This window comes from Falco peregrinus, chromosome Z, assembly GCF_023634155.1.
Source record: "Falco peregrinus isolate bFalPer1 chromosome Z, bFalPer1.pri, whole genome shotgun sequence".
Taxonomy (NCBI): Eukaryota; Metazoa; Chordata; class Aves; order Falconiformes; family Falconidae; genus Falco; species Falco peregrinus.
In genome coordinates this window covers 71,563,341-71,585,805 of record NC_073739.1, presented here as the reverse complement: position 1 = coordinate 71,585,805, position 22,465 = coordinate 71,563,341, and the positions used below count along the sequence as shown (strand labels likewise).

Below are 22,465 nucleotides of genomic sequence, written 5' to 3'. Positions count from 1 at the left end.
AGGGAAAAAGTTGGTATGGTTTCACTAACCCCACATTTTCACAAGGAATGCCAACAGTGTTGAACTATGGTGTCACACAGGCAGGAAAGATTGTTTTTCTCTGTAGGCTATATCCACACCAGCGAAGGTATGGAAAAATTGTACCTGATTTTGCTATAAATAATGTTATTACAATATTTAAGTGGTGCTGGATGGCCATAATTAACCTCATGTATGTTTGGTTTTGTAACTTGCACATAGAAATACATTCTGTACCCTGTGCTAAATCTAGATGGACATATTTGTTAAAACATGTTTTAAACCCATTGATAAAATAGGTGAGTTGGTCTATGAAGCAGAGAAAATCATGTACTTAAGGAGTTCCATGTGACTTTTAACAGCTCTTTGTGTAAGACTTCCCTCTAGTGGCAAAACTTAAGACTGATCAAAGCAGCAACTGGTGTGCGCATAGGCCACTGGAGAAAACACTAGATGAATAAGTTTACATTTTGTTTAAAGTACATCAGTCTTCAGTAGAGTATGTGGCAGTCTTCCCCCATAGTGCTTCCCAAAGATAAAGAGAAAGCTTGTGCTCTAGACGAAGGATACAGCGAGACTTGTAACTTAGGGATCTGGTACAAAACGTGTTGCTAGTAAAACAGACATTAGTTGATTTCTAAAACAGACAACTGTATCAGAAAGGACATGCAATATTTTATACGTGTGTGTGTTAAGTATGTCAAGGTAATGTTATTATCTTTTACTTGGTAAGGATAAAAATGTGACTTTTTGTTCACACTGTCCTGTTTTTCTTGCTTGTTACAGAACAATGACACCGAAGATGAGGAGAGATTATGGAGAGATCTCATTATGGAAAGAGTGACGAAATCTGCTGATGCTTGTCTTACTGCTATCAATATTATGACATCACCAAATATGCCTAAAGCTGTATATATTGAGGACGTAATAGAAAGAGTTATTCAGTACACAAAATTTCATTTGCAGAACACTCTTTATCCTCAGTATGATCCTGTGTATAGAGTGGACCCTCATGGTGGTTAGTATGCTAAGAAATTTTAACAAAATTTTTCCACATTAGAAAATATCAAAACATAATCTACTGTATGATGATGCAGGTGATATCACTTTCTGAAATAAGATATTTATATGTAACTCTTACACCGATAGTTCTTCCAGATCACATACAGCATCCTGAGTTAATGCTTTGTGTTAGTCTGAAAATGAAATGTAGAGTAAAAAAACAATGAATGAAATGGGGCCTCTGAGTAGCTTAGTCATACAACATGTTGGTTTACCGCAATAACTTCAACATAACTAAGTATTTAGGCTAAAGTATTTAGAAGTTTTTCTGAAGTTCAGTATCTGTGTATAGTTATTATCTGCAGGAATAAATCATTTTATAGTAATAATTTGTGTATTTAATAATTTATTTCAATGAAAACTACTTAGCATTTAGTGTTTTGTTGTCATGTGCATGACTTTAGATGCAAGTGTCCAACTTCAAGATCCTTTTTAAAAATCTTGTATCCAGAATTCAGATCCATTATGAAAAATCGTATCACGTGAAATTCTTGGTTTCCAGCTGCTGCTACTAAATAGGTTTTTCTTCTGTAAGTAATTGCTTTTACAAAGCTGTTAGTCGCACAGTTGAGGACTCGGATCTGAGGAAGATCATCTTTCTAATATTTGATGTTAAACATTGAAAAAATTAGTGAAGATACTTTTTTTTTTTCCTAGGTGGTGTTTTAAGTTCAAAAGCAAAACGTGCCAAGTGTTCCACCCACAAGCAAAGAGTTATAGTGATGTTGTATAACAAAGTTTGTGACATTGTCAGCAGCTTGTCAGAGTTGCTGGAAATACAACTTCTTACTGATACAACTATTCTTCAGGTAAGTTTTATCAGAATAATTTCTATCTGAGAATGTTTGGTTTTCTTTTCCCAGAGAGAACATAAAGTACAATTGTCTCAGTGATGTGAAGTATGAAATGAAGTACAAACTTTAGAATTATTAACATCAAAGTGATTAGTTTGTTGTATAGTAGGTAATCTGCAGGAGAGGAGCATTTAATGTTCAAATCTTTAATGGCTTTTCTTGTACACTTAGGAAAAGTTTAACCTGATTGTATTCAAATAAGAGTCATAGAATCATTTAGATTGGAAAATACCTTTACGTTCATTGAGTCTAACCATACACCTAACACTGCCAAGTCCACGACTAAACCATGTCCCTAAGCACCTACATGTCTTTGAAAACCTCCAGGGATGGTGACTCAGACTTCCCTGGGCAGCCTGTTCCAGCTTGACTGCCCTTCAGTTAATTAATTTTTCCTAATGTCACATCAAAACCTCCCCTAGCTTAAGAAGAGGCCAACACCCACTTTGGTACAAGCTCCTTTCAGGTAGCTGTAGAGAGTGATAAGGTCTTCCCTGAGCCTCCTTTTCTGCAAAATAAACAATCCCAGTTCCCTCAGCCACTCCTCACAGGACTTGTTCTCCAATATCCTTTAATAACTTTATTTGCAAATAGTATGAAGTAATACATCTTGTTGAATACCTTACCTGCTTAATGGATAGCTGCTTGTGAAACTGCATAAAGATCAGTTTGTTAGGCAAAGAAATTTACAGTAATTTCTTTCCATTGATAGGTATCTTCTATGGGAATAACACCTTTCTTTGTAGAAAATGTCAGTGAACTACAGTTATGTGCCATCAAATTAGTCACTGCAGTAAGTACTTTTTCATTTGTGTTTTCATGTTCCTGTACTTCTGAGAGTTACTAGGGCATTTACATAGGCTGTATTTTCTCTCTGGTAGAGAATTGGAGTTTAAAACTAATTTTATTCTTGCATGTCTTTACAGTTTGGTATCATAATCTAGGAACAGTATTAAATGTAGCTGAATGGCTTCTATTTGCAGAGAAATCTCTGGGAAGAAATATCCTGCTTAAGCAAGGAACTTCTTGATTTTAGTTGTGTCATTTAAAGTGTAAACACAAACCCCTTCCTCTTACCTGTCCTTTCTTGTCTTAAGAAATCTTAGCAATGTGGTTTTCCTTTATGTTCTGTGTTAAGGTTTGAATTTATGCAATGGAGTAAGGTATAGAACTAGTAGGATGCTTCTGTGTAATAGAATAAATTCTGTTCCTCAGAAGAGGTGGCTATGTGAAAAATTTGTGGGGCAGATGAAACATTATTTCAGGAAAAATGCAGTACAACACAGATGTGTTTCTTCAAGTTGGAGTTTTCAGTCTTTGTAAGGATTCTTCCTAAACAAAAGGAGAGGCAAATTCTACAATCCTGAACCTGTAAATTAAAAGAATATGTCATGTCAGACAAATATTAAAGTTTAGGATGTGAAGTAAAACTGGTTTCTCAGATGGTGCTCTACAGCCATACACACGTTCATGTAGTTTATGTTACCACAGAGTTTTGCTCTATACTAGAGCCTGAAAGCTTAGTATTACAGTTTGACTTTCCTGTACTGTGTATTTTACCATTGACAGAAATTCTTAAAACATAAGGTGTTTTTAAAAGTTATTACACATTTATTTTATTTGACTATTTTTTAAAATCTGTATTTTAAACTTTTTATTAGATATAATTTTAATTAAATAGTTTTAACATAGTTTATAAAGAAATGCTTGATTTGAAAAAGGTCACACATTATAATGTGCATTAATTATAATTTATTTGTCATGTTAAGTGTCTGTTCCTATGTATACTTTCTGAAATATATTTAACAAGTGAAATTTTTGTAACAATAAAGAATTTTCTAACAATCCTGTAACTGTTAAATAGGTGTTCTCCAGGTATGAAAAACATAGACAGTTAATACTAGAAGAAATTTTCACTTCCCTTGCAAGACTACCAACTAGCAAGAGGAGTTTGAGAAACTTCAGGTAATTTCTGGCATAGATTAATAACTTAGAGATAGCAGTATTTGCAGTTCTGTAGATGTACAGTTTTACACTTCAGTATAACTGCTTCTTTTAAAAGTTGCAACTTCACAAGCTGTGCTTTATTAGATGTTGATATTTTAAAACCATGGGAGTAGAATTGCCTGACAAATGTCTTGTAATAATCATTGCCTCTTATGCCATCGTATTTGTGCCTGCTTACAAAAATAATTGAAATATTTTATTATTTATCTCACTAAGGATGTAAATGAGTGTAATGTTAGTGTGCATTCATAGGTTTTTGTGTTGGAAGATTCTTTGGTTCATCTTTATGGAGTTACATAATTTCTTCACTGCTAAAGCTTAGTAGGAAAATTCTGGGTGAGGTTTTTTTGAGGATACACTCACCACTCTTCAGGAAGGAAATCAATCTGATATCCCTTTGAATGAGTTTCATTTGGGAGCTACTTTGTTCACTTTAACTGTCTTTTAAACACTTCAGATGGATTTCAGTGCAACTTCAGAATAATGGTATAGGTTCAGGTTCAGTGTGGGAAAGAATCTGACCTGAGCTGGATTTCAATTAAAATTGAGATTGGGACACTTTAAATAATTTTGAACCTTTGTTGTTGGGGTTGATTCTGTTCCTTGGTTGCATACATCTTGCCCCCAAGACAGACTAATTGTCAATTAAATATTTTGTCCAGTCCAGGGTGGATGAACAGGAAATACCCAGGAAAAAAAATACACTAAAACTTTGAATTCAGTGAATGAATGATGTTAACATAAGTGCTTCTTCCCATAAGTGCTTGTTCTTAGTATTTCCTGTTGTTTTGATTGTAGACATCAGAGAGATCTAGCAAATAGGAAAATGGTAAGAATAGGAGCTTAAGGGGTAGATAGGCTCTTTGAATTAGGGCCTGTACCAGAAGGAAGTCCATATCTCAAGGCCACAATGACAGCACTGTTTGTCGGTAGAGACCTAACTCTGGTCTGTTAAAGGGTATTCTGTAACAGTGACTACAGTCCTGAAGGGTACAGCTTACACAGAATTTGATATGAAAAGTTTTTTCTCTCTAGAAGTAATCAAAGATAACTTCATAAAGGTGATAATTACAATCTGTTTTGCGCCCAGTTAGTATTGTGATAATTTGGGGAGAATGATGTCAGGGATTATCACCTTTTGATAGTAAGGGTACCAGCAGGTGGTGGTGATGTATGTATGAGCAGTAAGCATGATACTATCTCTCAGGTCATATCATGGGAGAAACATGGAGTACATTCATAGTAGTCTTACCAACTTAAAGACACACTTAAGAGACACTTAAAGACACTTGCATGCTGAAGTTCATAGTCTATTATGCTGCCTCAGGTTACCATAGGTATAATACTTGTAGAAGTCAGTCCAGGTCATTGTTTAAAAGTCCTGCACATTTCACATATGTTAAATAAGTACTGAATTATTAGGGCAACAGTTTGGTGTATTTTAGGAGGATTGTGTTGAAAATGGATATGGCATTATACATAATAAGCTTATTAGTAAGTGCCTTAGCAAGTAGGTGTTTGATTTATTAAGAATTCCTGTAGATTTTTCAGCTGCTGAACTTCACAGTTACTCTGATAGCCCATCTGTAGGGTGTTTCAGTTCATCTCTTCTGCCTGAGAATAAGACTTACTTATTTTGTTAGACCAAATCTTACACTGCATAAGAGAGAAGCAAGTGATTAGATACATATCTAGAGCAGAGATTTCTGGCTGTGGTAATAATGTGTGGTAGTAATTTTTGAAAGATATTATTTAGGGCCAAAGGGTTTTGGTTTGTTTTGGGGTTTTTTGTGTGTGTGTGTGTTTAGTTTTAGTGTTAATGCTTTCTTTTTTTATTAACAGGTTAAACAGCAGTGACACTGATGGAGAGCCTATGTATATTCAGATGGTAACGGCACTAGTTTTGCAGCTTATTCAATGTGTGGTGCATTTACCATCAGCAGAAAAAGATTCTAATTCAGATGAGGAATCAAACAAGAAAGTAAGATTTTTTTTTAAAAAAAAACACATATGTTTTTTGTGTGTGTGCAGGAAGGACTCTGTGTGTTTTTAGGTGTAATATTTTATTATGGTACTCTATTAATAATTTTTGTTATTTTGTATCTGCTGTAATTATTTGATGCATGAGAAATGCTAATCTGGAAATCATATTTCTGTGTATGCTAAAATAATAGACAAATATATCTTGTTATTTTTAGGTGGATCAAGATGTGCTTATTACTAACTCTTATGAAACAGCCATGAGAACAGCACAAAATTTCCTTTCCATTTTCCTTAAAAAGTAAGTACTGTTGCATTCTTTAACGCGTTGATGAAACAAGCTCCAAATAAAGTTGTCATACCTTAAGACAAACCTAACCACTTCATAATGCTAAATACCTACTCATAAAATTATTTATAACAATATACTTTATAGATCCCTAAGAGAGCTACCCATCTGGACAAAAATTTTTGTGGAACAGAAGTTCTGCGTAGATTCTTTATACGTTTAAGAATCTGTTTGATAGTTCATGTAGGACCCTTTTATTAGGATCTGAAGCCTGGAAGAAAAGGCTGAGTGAATATTTAGGCAGTGAAACCATATTCAATTCAGTTGTCAGAATGACAAAAATCTAAAAAACTTTAAAAATACTTTAATTTAGCTGAAGTTAGGAATGTCAATATCTCAGCAGGGAAAAAAAAAAAAAAGTATTGTACTTGAATAACCAAAGGATTTCTAAGAATAAGTCCTGAGGTTTTTATAGTGTTAATTTCCACTCTTAAGCCAAAAGGCTATTTAATCGCCATCTGGCAATCTCTCTGCATACTTGTAGTATCATTGAAGTTAGGGGTGCTTAATATAAGTGAAACACTGCCAGGTATGTTATCTTTTAAATTCTTTTTCTTTTTTTCACATTCTGATTTTAACCTTTTGTGGAGCATAATACTGTTACGTCTTTCGCTGTCAGATAAATCAGACCAAGCTTAAGGAATATAGACACAACACCTCCTGAATACCTCACTTCAGCTTGAGCTTTACAATTTTACCTACTTTGTCTGTCCAAGTTACTGCAGACTTTTAACTCAAAGCAATAAACAAAAAAATCTTAGGATCAGTATTTTACTATCGTGGATTAGCTGCCTTACTTGCAGTGCAGCTTTGGAGTGATAACTGTTTAAACTGTTTCTCCATAAATGAAAAAAACAAATTTTCTGCTAGTATTTCAGATATTTTTTAAGAATTACATAAAACTCTTCTGATTAAACATAGGATTACTTACGTTTATGTCAGAAGAAAAGCTTAAATGGCTCTTAAATTTGCTTACAAAATGCATTTTTTTTTTTTAACAGGTGTGGCAGTAAACAAGGGGAAGAAGATTACAGGCCGCTGTTTGAGAACTTCATCCAAGATCTTCTTTCCACGGTCAATAAACCAGAATGGCCAGCTGCAGAGTTGCTACTTAGCTTATTAGGAAGGCTATTGGTAAGGGTTTCTTGCTTTTAACTATTGTATTAGTTTATTGTTACAATGAAGACTTACTTCAGCTGAAACTACTACAGCAGTGCTTTGCTATTGTTGACACATGCAGCACTTGAGGATTTTCTTACTTACTTCACTACTGTGTAATACACAGATAATAAAGTTTGGGTTATAAGATCATTGATATGGAAGATCATATATATGCAGTTTTCATAGAAGTCCAGTTCCATGAGTTGGACGCAGAACCTGAAGGCAGTTAAGTGGTTTGCATTTTTACCATTAATAGCATTTACTACGATATTTTACATAATGTAAATATTTTTGTGGACTTGTTTTTGAGAGTTGTTCTTTAGTATTACAATGTAATTAATAGAGCAATTTGAGTCCTTTCTTGGAAAAATATTTTGTTGCCCTGTTCCTGGTAAAATCTATCCTCCTTTATACTGGTGTGAATAAGTTGCGTTATGGTGCTTAAGGTTTATACTGTTGTAAGGGGGATCTTCTGTGCTAGTTGTCCAGTTTATTTTCTGAAATATATGTTTTGAAAAATATAATAGGCATATTTGGGGGGAGGAGAGAGAGACCCAATAAAGGAACAAACACTAAAGTAAGTAGTTTATATTTGATGTAATAGTGAATTACATAATTTTATGCATTACAAAAGTTAGTTGAAATTGTCAGTAATGTCAGGCAGTCTCCTGTGAGAAGGCTCAGTTGCATAAATACTTGTTTATAATAACAGTTCATTCTGGTTTTCATAGGTTCACCAGTTTAGTAACAAATCTACGGAAATGGCATTAAGAGTTGCATCACTTGACTATCTTGGAACTGTAGCTGCAAGACTGAGGAAAGATGCAGTCACTAGCAAAATGGATCAAGGATCTATAGCCAGAATCCTCAAACAGGTGTGTGAGAGATCCTGTGTCAGCTGGATTGACATGTATCTATTCAAATACCTGCAAATTTTAAAGGTGTTTGAAAAACTGGTGTTGTGGAGAATGTCTTCACTGTTCAGATTTCTGAATCAAATATACTCAATTTATAAGTATCACATTTGTTAGGTCATGCCTTCCTTGTATTATCTCTGTAGTGATCATATGAAATGGTTATTGACAGTGATTAAGCCAGTATTCTTGTGACAATACAGAGGAGGTAATGGAGCAACAGTTGGATTCTATGTTGAGGCTTTAAAAATATATATATGCACGTGCATATGCTATTACAAAGTGGTAACTTGTTGCAACACTCTCCAAGCTAGCCGGCTGCAACAAGGTCTTTTACCATCTCATACCAGCATACACGTCATGCCAGTCCGTCTGCTGCCTTCTCCTCATCTCAGCCTCATCCGGGGCACGCTCTTTCTTCTCTCTGCTTCTTCCTCTCTCACCTTCTCTTCCTCGGCTGCTCCCTCTTCATTGGCTCTCAACCACTTAACCAGCCACACCTGCACCTTATCTACATCGGCCAACCCGCCACCCCTGAAGCCAGCCCACAGCTGTATATTATCAATGCTAATTAACCCAGCTTCATTACTCTACAGTAACTGAGCTTCTAGTACTCATATACAGGTCTTGAAGATAAACTCGTAGGCCTGTAAGGTTAGTTTTTGTGTGATGTAGCTGCTATTGGTCATCTTTTTATTTTGCTTTTCCTTTTTTTTTTTCTTTTGATTTTTTTAAACTGGACTTGCACATGTCATCAGAGTGCATTCATATTTGCAGTTCTGCTGATGCTGCTCCAAATCTGCAAGGGTGGCAACAAAAACATTACCAAATACACATTACTACCAAAGCAATGTATGTATTTGGGCTCTATACAGTACCTAGTATGATGAGAAAGATCTTGTGTATCCTTTTACAGATGTGGACTTGCACATTTCTGTAGACCCAGTACATTTCTTTCTGAACTAGTAATTGTTCTCAGCATGATCTAAAGTTGATTAGTCATACCAAGTTCATTTCCCTTTCAGTTACCTGCAAAGGCTACAGATATAATACATGTACTTTATAGTGACTATTACAGATTTATGTTCAAGGAAAAACTTCTGCACTTTACAGGCATTCAAATAAAGATTCAAAATTCATCAGCTCCTTTATGAGGCTGATACTTCCCATAACTTTTGTTGGTTGGAATGTTCTACAGCATAAGTTGTCAAAACTTTATGTCCGTGACTTAATATAATTTATACTTTTTCATGCTAAGGGGATATAGTTCTTCTCTGTTGGCAGTGATTCTGACATTTCCCTACAAACTCTAATGTAGAGTTACTTTAGAAAAATCCTTTTCTCTTTCCTTATCTCCAAAAGTAATAATAATATTGAAAGATATTCTAAAAAGATACCACATACCCAAGTGGTGACCTGAATTTTTGTATTTGTTTTGGGGTTTTTGCAGGAGGAGGCATTAACTAGGCATTGGCATCTGCAGAAAATAAAATTGCTGTGAGTGATAAAAGCATTTTTTCAGTTACTCAGGAAGCTTGACATAGTGATGGTAGAGAATACCATCCATGCATAGTGGAAGGTGTGTACTATACCGTACCGTCAGTCAGGATAGACAGTGTGTTGTTTATAAATTATTTTTAATATAAGAACAAATAAATAATTGGAAATGTGTACGGAATTGGAAATGTGGAAATAAACAATTGGAAATTTGACAGCTAAGCTTCACTTTGCTTAGAAAATAAGAAGATCCATTGGCAGACTTACTCAGCTGTTGTCATCAGAAACTTAAATTATGATTTCCATTTTAGAAATGAACTTACACCTCTAGACATTATTCTTTCTTGCTGAATTGAATACTTAGACTCTGTTGGATATTTCCTTCTACACCCTTGATATCATTACCGGGATATTCCCGGGTGATTGACAAATGCATGTAACTCTGTCTACTGTGGTTTGGACTCATTAGATTTAAGAGAAAATTATTATGTTTTGACAGTTTTGAACAGTAGATATTTGTTGTAGAAATCTGTCACAGATTGTCAAGTTGATTTGACTTGTGCATGCTTTTAATTAGTTTATTTCTTGATACAGTTAAAAGTCCAGAACATCAGTGTACCTTTCTCCACTTGCTGATATTTGCAAGCTATATTATGTGCTGTATTTGTGACAAGATTCTCAATCTGTGCTGTTCATACAGGAGTTAAGATGGTGAAGCGAGTGAGTGGTGTGGGTCACTTAAAGATTCACTATCAAAGGCATTAGCAAAATAGTTTTATTATGAATTTGCAGGGGTGGGACTTCACAGTTTGGTGACAAGGTTCATTCTATTACTTATTACATAGATAAATCACACAAAAAAGAATCAAATTAAAATTAAGCTAGAATGACTTACACAGAAACTAAAGATGTACAAGGGGAAGGGAGACCCTCCTGTTAAGTCACAAGATTCAGAGTGCATCCCCTTGCTTTCTAAACTCTTGATGGAGTTTAGGTGCGGCTAGATCCAGTCTTCATCTGAGACTTGGACAACAGTTATATCTTAAAGAATATAAGGAATATTCACAGTTTAAGATTGATCATAGGATTTTAGCAGCACTTAATCTAGGATTAATCTAATATTTGCAAAGTGAATTAGTAGGATTTACTTAAACTCTAAAATGGCTTAACTATGGGTTTGAAATGGTAATAATTATTGTGAGGTACCTAAATCAATTCACACATGCATGCGTACAAGCACAAAAGAGACAAAGATACATGTACAAATGTACAAAGGTATATATACCTGCTAAAAGTTCCCCTTGAGTTTAGTGATATACCCCCACTGAATGCCTTTGCATTTCTCAGTGCGTGGAGGACTGAGCCTCAAGGAGCAGGAGTACCAGCCCAGGCTCTGTCATCAGCTTTCAGTGACGCTCCCCCTAACTTCACAAACTCCCTAGTTTGTGAGCTCTGAGAGGCATCCCACTCAGAGGGAGATGCTTTTCACAGCCTGCTGCGGTCTGGGAGAGCTCGAAGGGCCTCGCTAAGACTGCTGTTTATAGGGTCAGAGATAATTGGGTTAAGTCAACAGTAATTTTCTGTCCTGGCCACAATTGGAATCAGTAATTACTGGAATTTTTCAAAATTGCAGTGGCAGTGGTACCATACCACTTGGATTCAGGTAAGGAATGCCCCAAGAGTTGTTAGGGGATGTTGTGATTTAGATAAGGAATGTTTCTGGTGAAGTCAGTGCCATTTCCCATCTCAGCCATTCAAGAGTTGCTGGTACGATCAAGGAACACTTAACTACCCAACTCATTACACAGAGGCTAAGGCCTAATGGCAATCACTGAAATTGTAGAGTGGCACAGGGGAGGAGTTGAGATGCACCACTACAGATGGTTATGAGTTCCGTTGCTGGAGAAGAAGAAAGTTTTGTAGCTGAAGAACTCTAAGCCAGAAATGATACTTCTGCTTTTATTATCAGGCAGTCCTGGGTTAACAGTTGGACTTGACAATCTTAAAGGTCTTTTCCAACCTAAATGATTCTGTCATTCTGTATTGAATGTAATTTGTTGTGGGCTTGACAGCTGCTCTTTCTTTGTTCTGGGTTTTTCACTTGTTTGAAAATAGCTAGGCAGCTAAGGTTCATCAAGCAAACCTTTTATTCAGCTAGTTATCCACAGAATTTAACATTAGTTGAAGGCCAGAATCAATTTTCACATATATTAGAGTGCCAAATATTTATATAAATCTCTGTCAGTATTATGTGCATTGTAGACATGTTTTGAATGCTCCAACTCATTCATTTTGGAAAAAACATACCCTTTTGTCTGCTGTAACATCAGCAACTGCAGGGAACTGCATATTTCAGTGTAATACTAAGGAAAAAAGGGTGGGTTTATGCTGTCTTGTAGATGTTGAGAAAGTTAGTTTCTGACTTACACAGAAGTTCATCGATACTGTTTTATTCTCTATAATTTGTATATAGGGAGAAGTACATTGTCTTGTGGCAATACAAGATCTTTTTTCAATTTACATAGGCTGGAGCTATTTTAAGAGATCAGGATATATATAGAATCATAGAATAGTTTCTGTTGGAAGGGACCTGTAAAGGTCACCTAGCCCAGCTACCCCCCAATCAGCAGGGACATCTTCAGCCAAATCAGGTTGCTCAAAGCCCCCTACAGCCTGTCCTTCAGTGTTTCCAGGGATGGAGCATCCACCATCTCTCTGGGCAACCTGTCCCACTGTTTTTCACCACCCTCGTGGTAAAAACAAATGTCTTCTTTACATCTCCTCTGAATCTACCCTGGTTTAGTTTCAAACCATTACTCCTCGTCCTGTCGCTACAGGCCCTACTAAAAAGTCTGTCCCCAGCTTTCTCATAAGCCCCCTTTAAGAACTGAAAGGCTGCAGTAAGGTCTCCCCAGAGCCTTCTTTTCTCCAGGCTGAACGACCCCAACTCTCAGCCTGTCCTCACGGGAGAGGTGCTCCAGCCCTCTGGTCATCTTTGTGTCCCTCCTGTGGACCCACTCCAACAGGTCCGTGTCTTCCCTGCGCTGAGGGCTGCAGAGCTGGATGCAGTACCCCTGTGGGGTCCCACCAGAGCGGAGCAGAGGGGCAGAGTCACCTCCCTCGCCCTGCTGGCCACGCTGCCTTTGGTGCAGCCCAGGGTACGGTCGGCTTTCTGGGCTGCGAGTGGGCGTTGCTGGGCCACGTCCAGCTTTTCACCCACTAGTAACCCCCAATCCTTCCCTACAGGGCTGCCCCAGCCTGTACTGATGGCCAGGGTTGTCCCAGCCCAGGTGCGGGACCTTGCACTTGGCCTTGTTGAACCTCATGAGGTTCCCATGGGCCCATTTCTCAAGCCTGTCCCCCTGGATGGCATCCTGTCCCTCAGGCGTGTCAGCTGCACCGCTCAGCTTGGTGTCGTCTGAAAACCTGCTGAGTGTGCACTTGATCCCCCCGTCTGTGACACTGAGGAAGATACTAAACAGCACTGCTCCCAGTAGAGACCCCTGAGGGACACCACTCGTCGCTGATCTCCATCCAGGGAGCCATTGACCGCTACTTCCTGGATGCAACATCCAGCCAATTCTTTATCTTCCAAACAGTCCACCCATCAAAGCCGTCTCTGCAGTTCAGAGAGAAGGATATTGTTGGGGACCTTGTCAAAGGCCTTACAGAAGTCCAGCAGATGACATCCGAGCTCTTCTCTTGCCGGCTGATGTAGTCGCTCCATCGTAGAAGGCCACCGGGTTGGTCAGGCAGGGCCTGCCCTTGGTGAAGCCATGCTGGCTGTCTTGAATCACCTCCCTGCCCTCCATGTGCCATATATACACATTGGAAATATAAATATTTCCAATTAAATAGCCTCTTTGAACAAATATATTCTGTTTTTAACATTCATAGAGTTAAGATATTACAAATCTGATACATAGTCTTCAGCACTAGTTTTCAGATGAGTGTTTCATATGTAATGCTCTTAGTGCATCTGAAAAGTGTTTCACAGGAAAATTAGTTTTATCCTGTTCTGTACAAAGGTGTTATGCAGTAGATGACATTTTTTATAAAACATGTTTGTCCTCAAGCTTTTTGACTGATAGAAACTTAGTTGAATCTCAGAGAATATGATTCTGCAGTGATGGAGCTCAGAGGTGTTTGGGAACAGTCTCTGTAAGTTCTTTCTTAGAGTGAGCACACTTGCACTTGAGTGCTCTCTCTGTATGGGTACTTTATCCCTGAAAACAGTTATGCCACGTATTTTTACAAAGGGATAAGCTCTTTTTATTTCTTTGATGTATCCCACACTTTTGTACTGTTTTCTGTTTTGTATTTCTTTTTATTTTAATTTTTTGTCTTTTATTACTTGTTCACGTGGGAAGTCAGTGTTTCACTAATATTGGTGAGACAGCTAATAGTGACTTTTATAGGTCAAACCTAGTGTCGGTGTGCTATGTGTGATTTGAGCCCTTCTTTTTTCCTCTGTGACAGAGGGTCTTCACACAAGACCATAGAATCAAAATTAATCAAATCAGTCAGTCTGTTCTAAAAGAAGCCTTACTTTGCTCTTAATCTTGTTTAGACTTTATAGCTACAGTCTAATTTGTTTCAGTCTCTATGTGGTTGATAATTGTTAATGTTCTGCAATTATCAAAACAACTGATTTCAATGTATTTTATAGGTGGACATGCAGATTTTCAAATTATTATTACCGCTGTGCAATTTTCTAGCTATTTTTCTACTTCTGACAGGTTTCAGGAGGAGAAGACGAAATTCAACAGCTGCAGAAGGCTTTGCTGGATTATCTGGATGAGAACACAGAAGTTGATGCATCATTAGTGGTAAATTTCAGCTTTCTGGTGTCAAGTGTATAAAAAAATAATTTCTGTAACATGTTCTGAATAAAATTATTTTCAGTTATGCATATTCATGTTTCAATTAAATACAAAATCACCCTAACATATACTATTGATTGTGTTTTCTAAAACATTGTTGATGCATTAGATTCACTTAATCTTATAAATCTGTTAATTTTCCATTTCTGTATCTGTTGGTTTTGTTTTCTGTGCATCCTACTGTATTTCTCCAGTTTTCTCGGAAGTTTTATATAGCTCAGTGGTTCCGTGATACAACTATGGAGACAGAGAAAGCAATTAAATCTCAGAAGGATGAGGATTCATCTGAAGGAACTCATCATGCAAAAGATGTTGAGACCACAGGACAAATCATGCATAGAGCAGAAAGTCGCAAGAAGTTTCTTCGCAGCATCATTAAAACTGCTCCATTTCAGTTCAGTACATTAAAGTATGTTTCAGTACCACTTATTTCTTTATTAGCTGTACATTTGGTGTTTCAAATCATTTTTGATAAACATGTCATAATTAACACATGGAATTTGTTGCAGGATGAATTCTGATACTGTGGACTATGAAGATGCATGCTTGATTGTTCGCTACTTGGCCTCTATGAGGCCGTTTGCCCAGAGCTTCGATATTTATTTGACACAGGTAAACTCTGCTGGAAGTCTTAGTGCAGTGAAACACAGTTGGTTTCTGATTCCAAACACTTTTGCAGTAGTGTGCCCTATCTGTTAATTGTTGAGCACAGATATTTCACAGGCCATGATAACAGCATGTGCTTTCATATTCTGTATTAATGACATAAATGATTGTTTCTTTTTCTTGCATGCATTTCATATGTCATATTATACATACATTATTTTGTTTGTCCATGGATGTGTATGGCAAAATCATGATAATTAGTTCTACACGGTAAGAGGAGAATTACAGAATGCTGAAAGAGTTTTCACAGTTTCTGTAAGATGCATGCTCATAAGGTAATGTTAACTCATGAAATCGGTCTTAATCTGATTTGAAAATATGAGACAGCTTGTTAAGTTGCTTACATTGCATGTTACTGTCACTTTGGAAGCTGTTGTTTGACCAGTGTCGTTCCTTTGCTTTTTCTGGGACAAGAGCACTAATGTGTTGGCATGGTGACATGTTTGAACTCAAGGTCAAACTGCTTTAGGTTGTGTTACTTACACTGGTCTGCACACAGAGCCTTTCTTAAAATTATAGTGCCCAAATCCAACTCTCCCATTAAAAAGAACCATGGTGAAAGCCACAAGTGAATAACGAAAGCAGAGTTTAAAAGGAAAGGACTTAAACTGAACATACAGACCCGGTGTAAATCCTGTTTTGATCAGGTTTAGACATGTAGCAAATCCTAGTAAATATTCATGCTCAGTTATCAATGCCATGGAACATCACTTGTATGCACCTTTTTCCTGTCTGAGATGTATTCAGTTTTTAGTAGACAGATGTTCTTGGTTTAGTTGAATTTTTTGCATTTTTTTATGCTGCATTTTTGCCTGTTAAACATTGTTTTCTACCTTCCCAAAGCAACTGAATCTTTGTTTTTGTTTTCTTATTAGATACTGCGTGTACTTGGTGAAAATGCAATTGCTGTTCGAACAAAAGCCATGAAGTGTTTGTCTGAAGTTGTTGCTGTAGACCCCAGCATTCTAGCCAGGGTAAAAGAGGAAATAATCACACACATACATTTTTCTGTCATGCTTAAAATAAGTCTTCATTTCTTATTTTGAATCTGTGTTTCATTTCTTTAGCTGGATATGCAACGAGGTGTTCATGGACGGTTAATGGATAACTCCACTAGTGTACGAGAAGCGGCTGTGGAGCTGCTTGGCCGATTTGTGCTCTGTCGTCCTCAGCTTGCTGAGCAGTATTATGACATGCTGATTGAAAGAATATTGGTATGGTGACTTGTGATATTTGTGATAAAATGAGTGATATCGGAAAACTTGTTTTTAACCGAGTTTATATCTTTATGGACATGCAATGATGATTCCAAGAGTAAATTATATCATTCTTTTAATGGGGAGCGTCATGCTTTTAAATACATCACATATTTGCAGTGAGTCTTTGTTACATTGAAAGGTAAACACATACAGAATGTTGTACTGCATCGGAACAAGGATTATATTCCTTTTGATTCCATTATTGAGGCACAAATTAGGTGAAATACGGGGTTTTGCCACATTTCTGAAGTCTGAGATTTGAGTCATTGAGGCAGTTCAGTGTAGTGTGGGTGATGAAGAAAGTTCCACAAAACAGTAATGTGAAGATGCCATTTATAATCCAAAAGAAAAAAAAGCAAAAACTACTTCGCTTTTCTATGCTATTTTTAGTGTTTTAAAAGGCTTCTTATTAGAGTTTTTGTGCAAAAAGTGTTTATTGTCTGGGCATTCAGATAAAATATGATTTTATCTGTTTTAACTGTAAGATGACACTAGCTCTTAGCATCCATATCAGGTTATTAGTCTTAATACTACTCATTTGCTATAGTTTCATGATAAAGCTTGTTTGTGAAGGGTTTTGGAGATAATTTCATGTGCATATGAGCCATGCATAAAGCCGTTCATCCTGAGATTCAGATCCAGCAGGTTTTGAATAAGGTAATACGACATGAAGCTTCTCATCCATCTCCATAGATGAAGCCTAGGAAAATGGAAAAGATTGCTGCATGTATCTTACCTATAAGCTTTATCCAAAGACTATAAGTATTACAGTTCAGATCAACAAAGAATCTTGTATGTTCCAAAAATGTAACTGAAGCATCATCACATCTAGCTTGCAGGCTCTTGTATTAAAAAGTGGAATTACATACTTGCAACTCCTGAATTCTTAGATGGGAGGGTATAAATAGAGGAAGTGTTCCAGCATTCTGGGGACTCAGCTAGAACTTTTGGAATTGTTGCAAACAAAGTGGTACAAGTTTGTTGACCTTCTGTATAAATACACTCCAGGATACTTTAGCTGCCTTTTCTAAATAAATTTTGCAAGTCAGATTGGGTGATCTTCAAATATGAATTCATATAACACATAAACTAATTCCTATTTCTGATCTGTTTTCAAGAGCATAATGCTTTTCTCTTCACAGGATACTGGTATTAGTGTCAGAAAAAGAGTCATAAAGATACTTAGGGATATCTGCATTGAACAACCAACATTTCCCAAAATCACAGAGATGTGTGTGAAAATGATTCGGAGAGTCAATGATGAAGAAGGCATTAAGGTAGTATGAGACATATCCTTCAGGGTTTTAAATTATAATTATATTAGTATTTCTACATTTTGACCCCCCTCCAAAATAATCAAAAAGTATTGCTTTGCTCCTTTGTAATGTCTATGACTTAGATTCACTTTTTATTTTTCAGAGCAGGTATCTTAGCTTTCTAAAACACTCTCTGACTTGTTTTTCTTTCTTTTCTCTCTTCTGTTTTCTTGAAGTTCTTGCTAACAATCAAAATATTTTAAAGATTTAGTTTCTAGGATTTTTTCTTCTTGCAATTGTTCCCTGCTACTTCTCTTTTCTAACAAGTAAAACTGGCATATAAAACTTCTTTCTGCAAACAAAATAAACTTTTATGTCAAAATTACGTACTTGACATTAACATATGCCAGATTTGTAAGTTCTGCATATAAAAATTACAAAGTATTCATCTATGCTAATTTTGCATTAGTTCTGAATGTTGAATGAATCAATTATTCCCACTAAAAAGTCACATATGTGGTCATACTCTGTGCAGTGTGTATGCAGAAGGGCACAAAACTAAGATGACGTGTTAAACCATAAACCTGATGATGATGGTTTTGTTTGATTCAGCAAAATAATTTTAAAATTTTTGTGTAATTAAGAACACACCTGTAATAATTTTGATTCACGCTGTTCAGCAGGATTTGAAATCTGCAGGATTTGAAAGCTGCAGTATATATTTTTACCACTTCATATACATTAATGCCAAGTGGCTGACTGTTAATCAAGAAGCAGATGGACAGCTGGATGCAAGGTGCTCCTGACCTTGTTCTCTCTTCTCCTTCCCCATGCCTTTCTAACAATATCGGAAAAAATGAGGCATTATCTTCAATGTATTTTTTATGTTTACATGAATGAGAAGAGCTTCTTACAACCATATGCCTTTAGAAATAATTTGGGAATAATTTTGTTCATATTCATTCTATTCCATTTTTTCCTCCATCCAGAAACACTGGAAGGGAACATACTTCCTATGTTTTGGTATAGAGACTTGGCTTCTCTATCTTTCCCACGTTTTCACAGCTCTTTTGAACGTTCCAAAGTAACCTACCATTGCTGCTAGTTCTACTATAGAAATCATAATCTTCTGTTCAGTTGGCAGCTTCTCATAGTACTGTGTTTTCCTGAGGAATGCAGGTTAATGTGGGAAGGTGGTAACTCCATTTTCTGTAGTATCAGTTCCCAGTGATCATTTTGCTGAAGTTTGCTTAGAGGTCAGTATAAGCCCTCTAGTAGGTCTGGGTCTGCCTCTGATAACGTTTCCTGCAACAGTCTCACTTAGGTTGAATAATTCCATATGAAATGGCATGCATCATTAACAAATCTATTTTATGGATGTATTAGAAATAAAACTGTGTGCCAAGACGAGTTTGTTTATTTCTGCTAATATTTTTTCCCTTCAGAAATTAGTAAATGAGACATTCCAGAAGCTCTGGTTTACTCCAACTCCACACCATGACAAAGAAGCAATGACGAGGAAAATACTAAACATCACTGATGTGGTACGTTAAACAACTCTTGAGTTACACTGTGTGCAAGATTTAGTTATGTTTTAAATATCTTGGAAATATTGCCTGTAGTTTTTTAGAATGCAGTAGTTTAATTGCCAGGTGGATTTCTTTTTGTATCTCCTGGCATTGAATATATGCCAAAGTTACTCACCTGATGGAACAGGCTGTAGAAATCTTTAAATGATGGCAAATCTGCTGGCAGTAAGTGAGACCACACTATATTTAGGTTGTAGAAAATACTTGTTCATTTAAAACACAAGAAATGTCTATTATATTCAGCATTTCCCAGGAATTGCTGGTAGCAGCAGATAGTTAAGACTAACTAAGAAGTTGTCTCTTAAAAGAAAATTTTCCTCAAACAATTGATAACGTTTGTTTTGAAAGGTTAATGGGCCATTTTAACAAACACAGGGTCATGTTCTCACTCAGGGTAAACTTGTATCTGCATAATTGAATCTGCTTTTTAGGATCAGCAAATTAGATAGCATGTCTCCAAAATAACAGAATCTGTTTCAAATGCTTCAATTTGTAGTGAAAACGTGTTGTGTAAAACCATGCTGAGAAGGTGTTTTTATATAGATTAAACCAAGACGTAAATATCAAATAGAAGTACTCGCTTCATTGTTTACAATTATGGGTTTAAACTTCATCCTGCTTTTCAATATTTTTACAAAATGGTAGTCGAGTCTGCATTTTTCCAGACTGAAGAATCAGTCAGTTTGACTTCAGCTTAACTCTCAGATCTCCTGAGCGTTCTACTTTGGAGCACCTATGAGCTGTTCCTGACATATGGTACCAGTGAAGGCTTGGTTCGCGTATATAAAAATATGCGTATACATATATACACATGCATGTTTATTTTTAATATGTCAGGCTTGTATTTGTGTTTTAGTTGCTACAAAATGTTCTACAAAACCGAAATTTGGTTTATGTTAGAGCCAGCAATCTCCGGTAAAATGTGTAGGCTTTGTGTTGCATGGAATACAAATTCTGGTGTCACTTAAATGGTGAGAACTATTTTTCAAATACAGAACATGGTTTCTGATCTCCAGAGATATAAAATCATTGTGCATATGAAAATATGTCTATGCAGATTTACTCGTCTTTTAAGATCACACCTGTATTGAAGTAATTTTTCCTCAGACACCTTTTTTTTTATTAACCCGTTCATTCTCAAAAATACTTCTAGGTTGCAGCCTGTAGAGATACAGGGTATGATTGGTTTGAACAGCTTCTTCAAAATGTAAGTAAATGTATGGTACAATCATTGTTAGAATGTTAATGTTGGTGCTAAAACACATAGGGGGACTACAAGAGCAATCCAGTAGAGAGATTAATTTCATGCCCTTCAAACATCTGACCTTTTTAAAAAATGTTCATTGGCACAGTTTTCTTTGTGCCTAATATTAGCTTCTGTCTTTCCATATGATCTGTTTTAAAAATAATTCACTTCCTGGTTTTGGGAGGGGTTTTGTTTGGTTTTAGTTTCATGGTCTTTTCAATAGTGAGTGACATAACATGAAGTCCACAGCTAAGATAGTTTGTTCTGAAATGAGGCATCTAGTGTAATGTAAATCTTTTTTAAATGGTAGGTAAGTTTATTTTCACATCCAGTATATTTGTTTAGCAGTTTATAGAAGCAGTGAATCTTCACAGTGTGGGTTACTTCTGCATAATATTTTACTCTGATGTTTCTAAGAATTGAGCTTGCTTTGTTTTTCTCTCTTAACCTGTGTTACAATTCTCCTCTATACGTTGTATGCACTGGTTAATTTTAAAGCAAAAAACCCCTTTTGACTGTGCTTTAGCCTGGAGTGCCATGAATATAGGTAGTCAAGTAAACCAAAGCCTCTTAATGCTTGCACTGAAGAAAAGGCTATGTAGTATGGTCTCAGTCCTTTTCAGATATTAAGAGGATTTTCATGGACACGATTTCAGTACCCAGAGTCTTGTGGAAGAAGCCTAACTGATTAAAGTGTTCATAAAATGATGTTTCATCTTTGATATTTTTGCTTAGTGTCAAAAATATTTATTTTGAATTTGCTTTTTCTTTTTTCTAAGTGTTTTAAAAGCCTTCTGGCTGCTATTAGTTACTTCTGGCAAGGATGACTACATTACTGTTTTCTGCATTATTTAATTAAGCACAAAATTAGTTTTCATCCCAGTGCAAAAATCAGTAGAACTTTGCTGTTTTGTTTTTTTATTGTGATTAATTTTTCTTTACTTCTCTTCCATTTTTGTTTGATACTTTACTTCCCTTAATTTCTTCTTCACTATGTAACTTTTATGGAGATGTTAAAGAAATACATTTGTAGTGTAAAATCCTTGTGTATATGTAGTAATTGTAATAAAACTAGAATGCATCCAGTGTAAATGAATGCAGCCTTAATACTAAATCATTTTCTGTTTCATCTGCTACAGCTGTTGAAGTCAGAAGAGGATGCCTCATATAAACCTGTGAAGAAAGCCTGTACTCAACTTGTTGACAATTTGGTTGAGCACATTCTTAAATATGAGGAGTCTTTATCAGGTAATATTATTTATAACCCAGTAGCTAAACTCCTTTGAATTGTATATGATACTCTAACAGTGGTTGTTTGAATTACTATCATGAAAAGAGTTACTGTTACAGAATTCCTGTTACGGAACTGATGGTAATGAATTACTGGGTTTAAGTTCATTATGAACTTTGGAGCACTGTATAATAAATAATAAATTTTCCCTAATTTTCACAATAACAGAACTATTTTTAAAATAACTTGTTCAAACTTTCAGATTTCTAAAACCAAAACAAACATGGCAAGTTTTATTTGCATTAGCGTGTTCTGCAGTTTTGATAGGAAACATTGGCAGGGCCAGTGTTCTGTGTATGGTAAGTATTTTAAAAACTAGTCATGTTTTTGAAACACCTTTGCTTCTTTTTTCACATATTTTATGATCACATACAAATATCAGCATGTTACGCTAATCTAATCATATGTTCTCTAATAAGTATATTCTTCATTG

General features: G+C 36.1%; 1 protein-coding gene across 9 annotated transcripts in view; it reads left to right on the top strand.

Annotated features, from left to right (window-relative positions):
- The window catches only part of NIPBL (NIPBL cohesin loading factor), a 152,472-nt gene that overhangs the window by 115,386 nt on the left and 14,621 nt on the right, over positions 1-22,465 (top strand). For all 9 annotated transcript variants that reach the window (XM_055790416.1, XM_055790412.1, XM_055790415.1 and 6 more), the window contains 17 exons: positions 805-1,036; positions 1,738-1,889; positions 2,647-2,727; positions 3,799-3,899; positions 5,784-5,922; positions 6,140-6,222; positions 7,272-7,404; positions 8,163-8,306; positions 14,582-14,671; positions 14,920-15,134; positions 15,235-15,337; positions 16,267-16,365; positions 16,459-16,605; positions 17,793-17,927; positions 19,352-19,450; positions 20,649-20,702; positions 21,881-21,989. In XM_055790416.1, the coding sequence (XP_055646391.1) occupies positions 805-1,036; positions 1,738-1,889; positions 2,647-2,727; positions 3,799-3,899; positions 5,784-5,922; positions 6,140-6,222; positions 7,272-7,404; positions 8,163-8,306; positions 14,582-14,671; positions 14,920-15,134; positions 15,235-15,337; positions 16,267-16,365; positions 16,459-16,605; positions 17,793-17,927; positions 19,352-19,450; positions 20,649-20,702; positions 21,881-21,989 (2,116 nt within the window). The remainder of the gene's footprint in view (positions 1-804; positions 1,037-1,737; positions 1,890-2,646; positions 2,728-3,798; positions 3,900-5,783; positions 5,923-6,139; positions 6,223-7,271; positions 7,405-8,162; positions 8,307-14,581; positions 14,672-14,919; positions 15,135-15,234; positions 15,338-16,266; positions 16,366-16,458; positions 16,606-17,792; positions 17,928-19,351; positions 19,451-20,648; positions 20,703-21,880; positions 21,990-22,465) is intronic.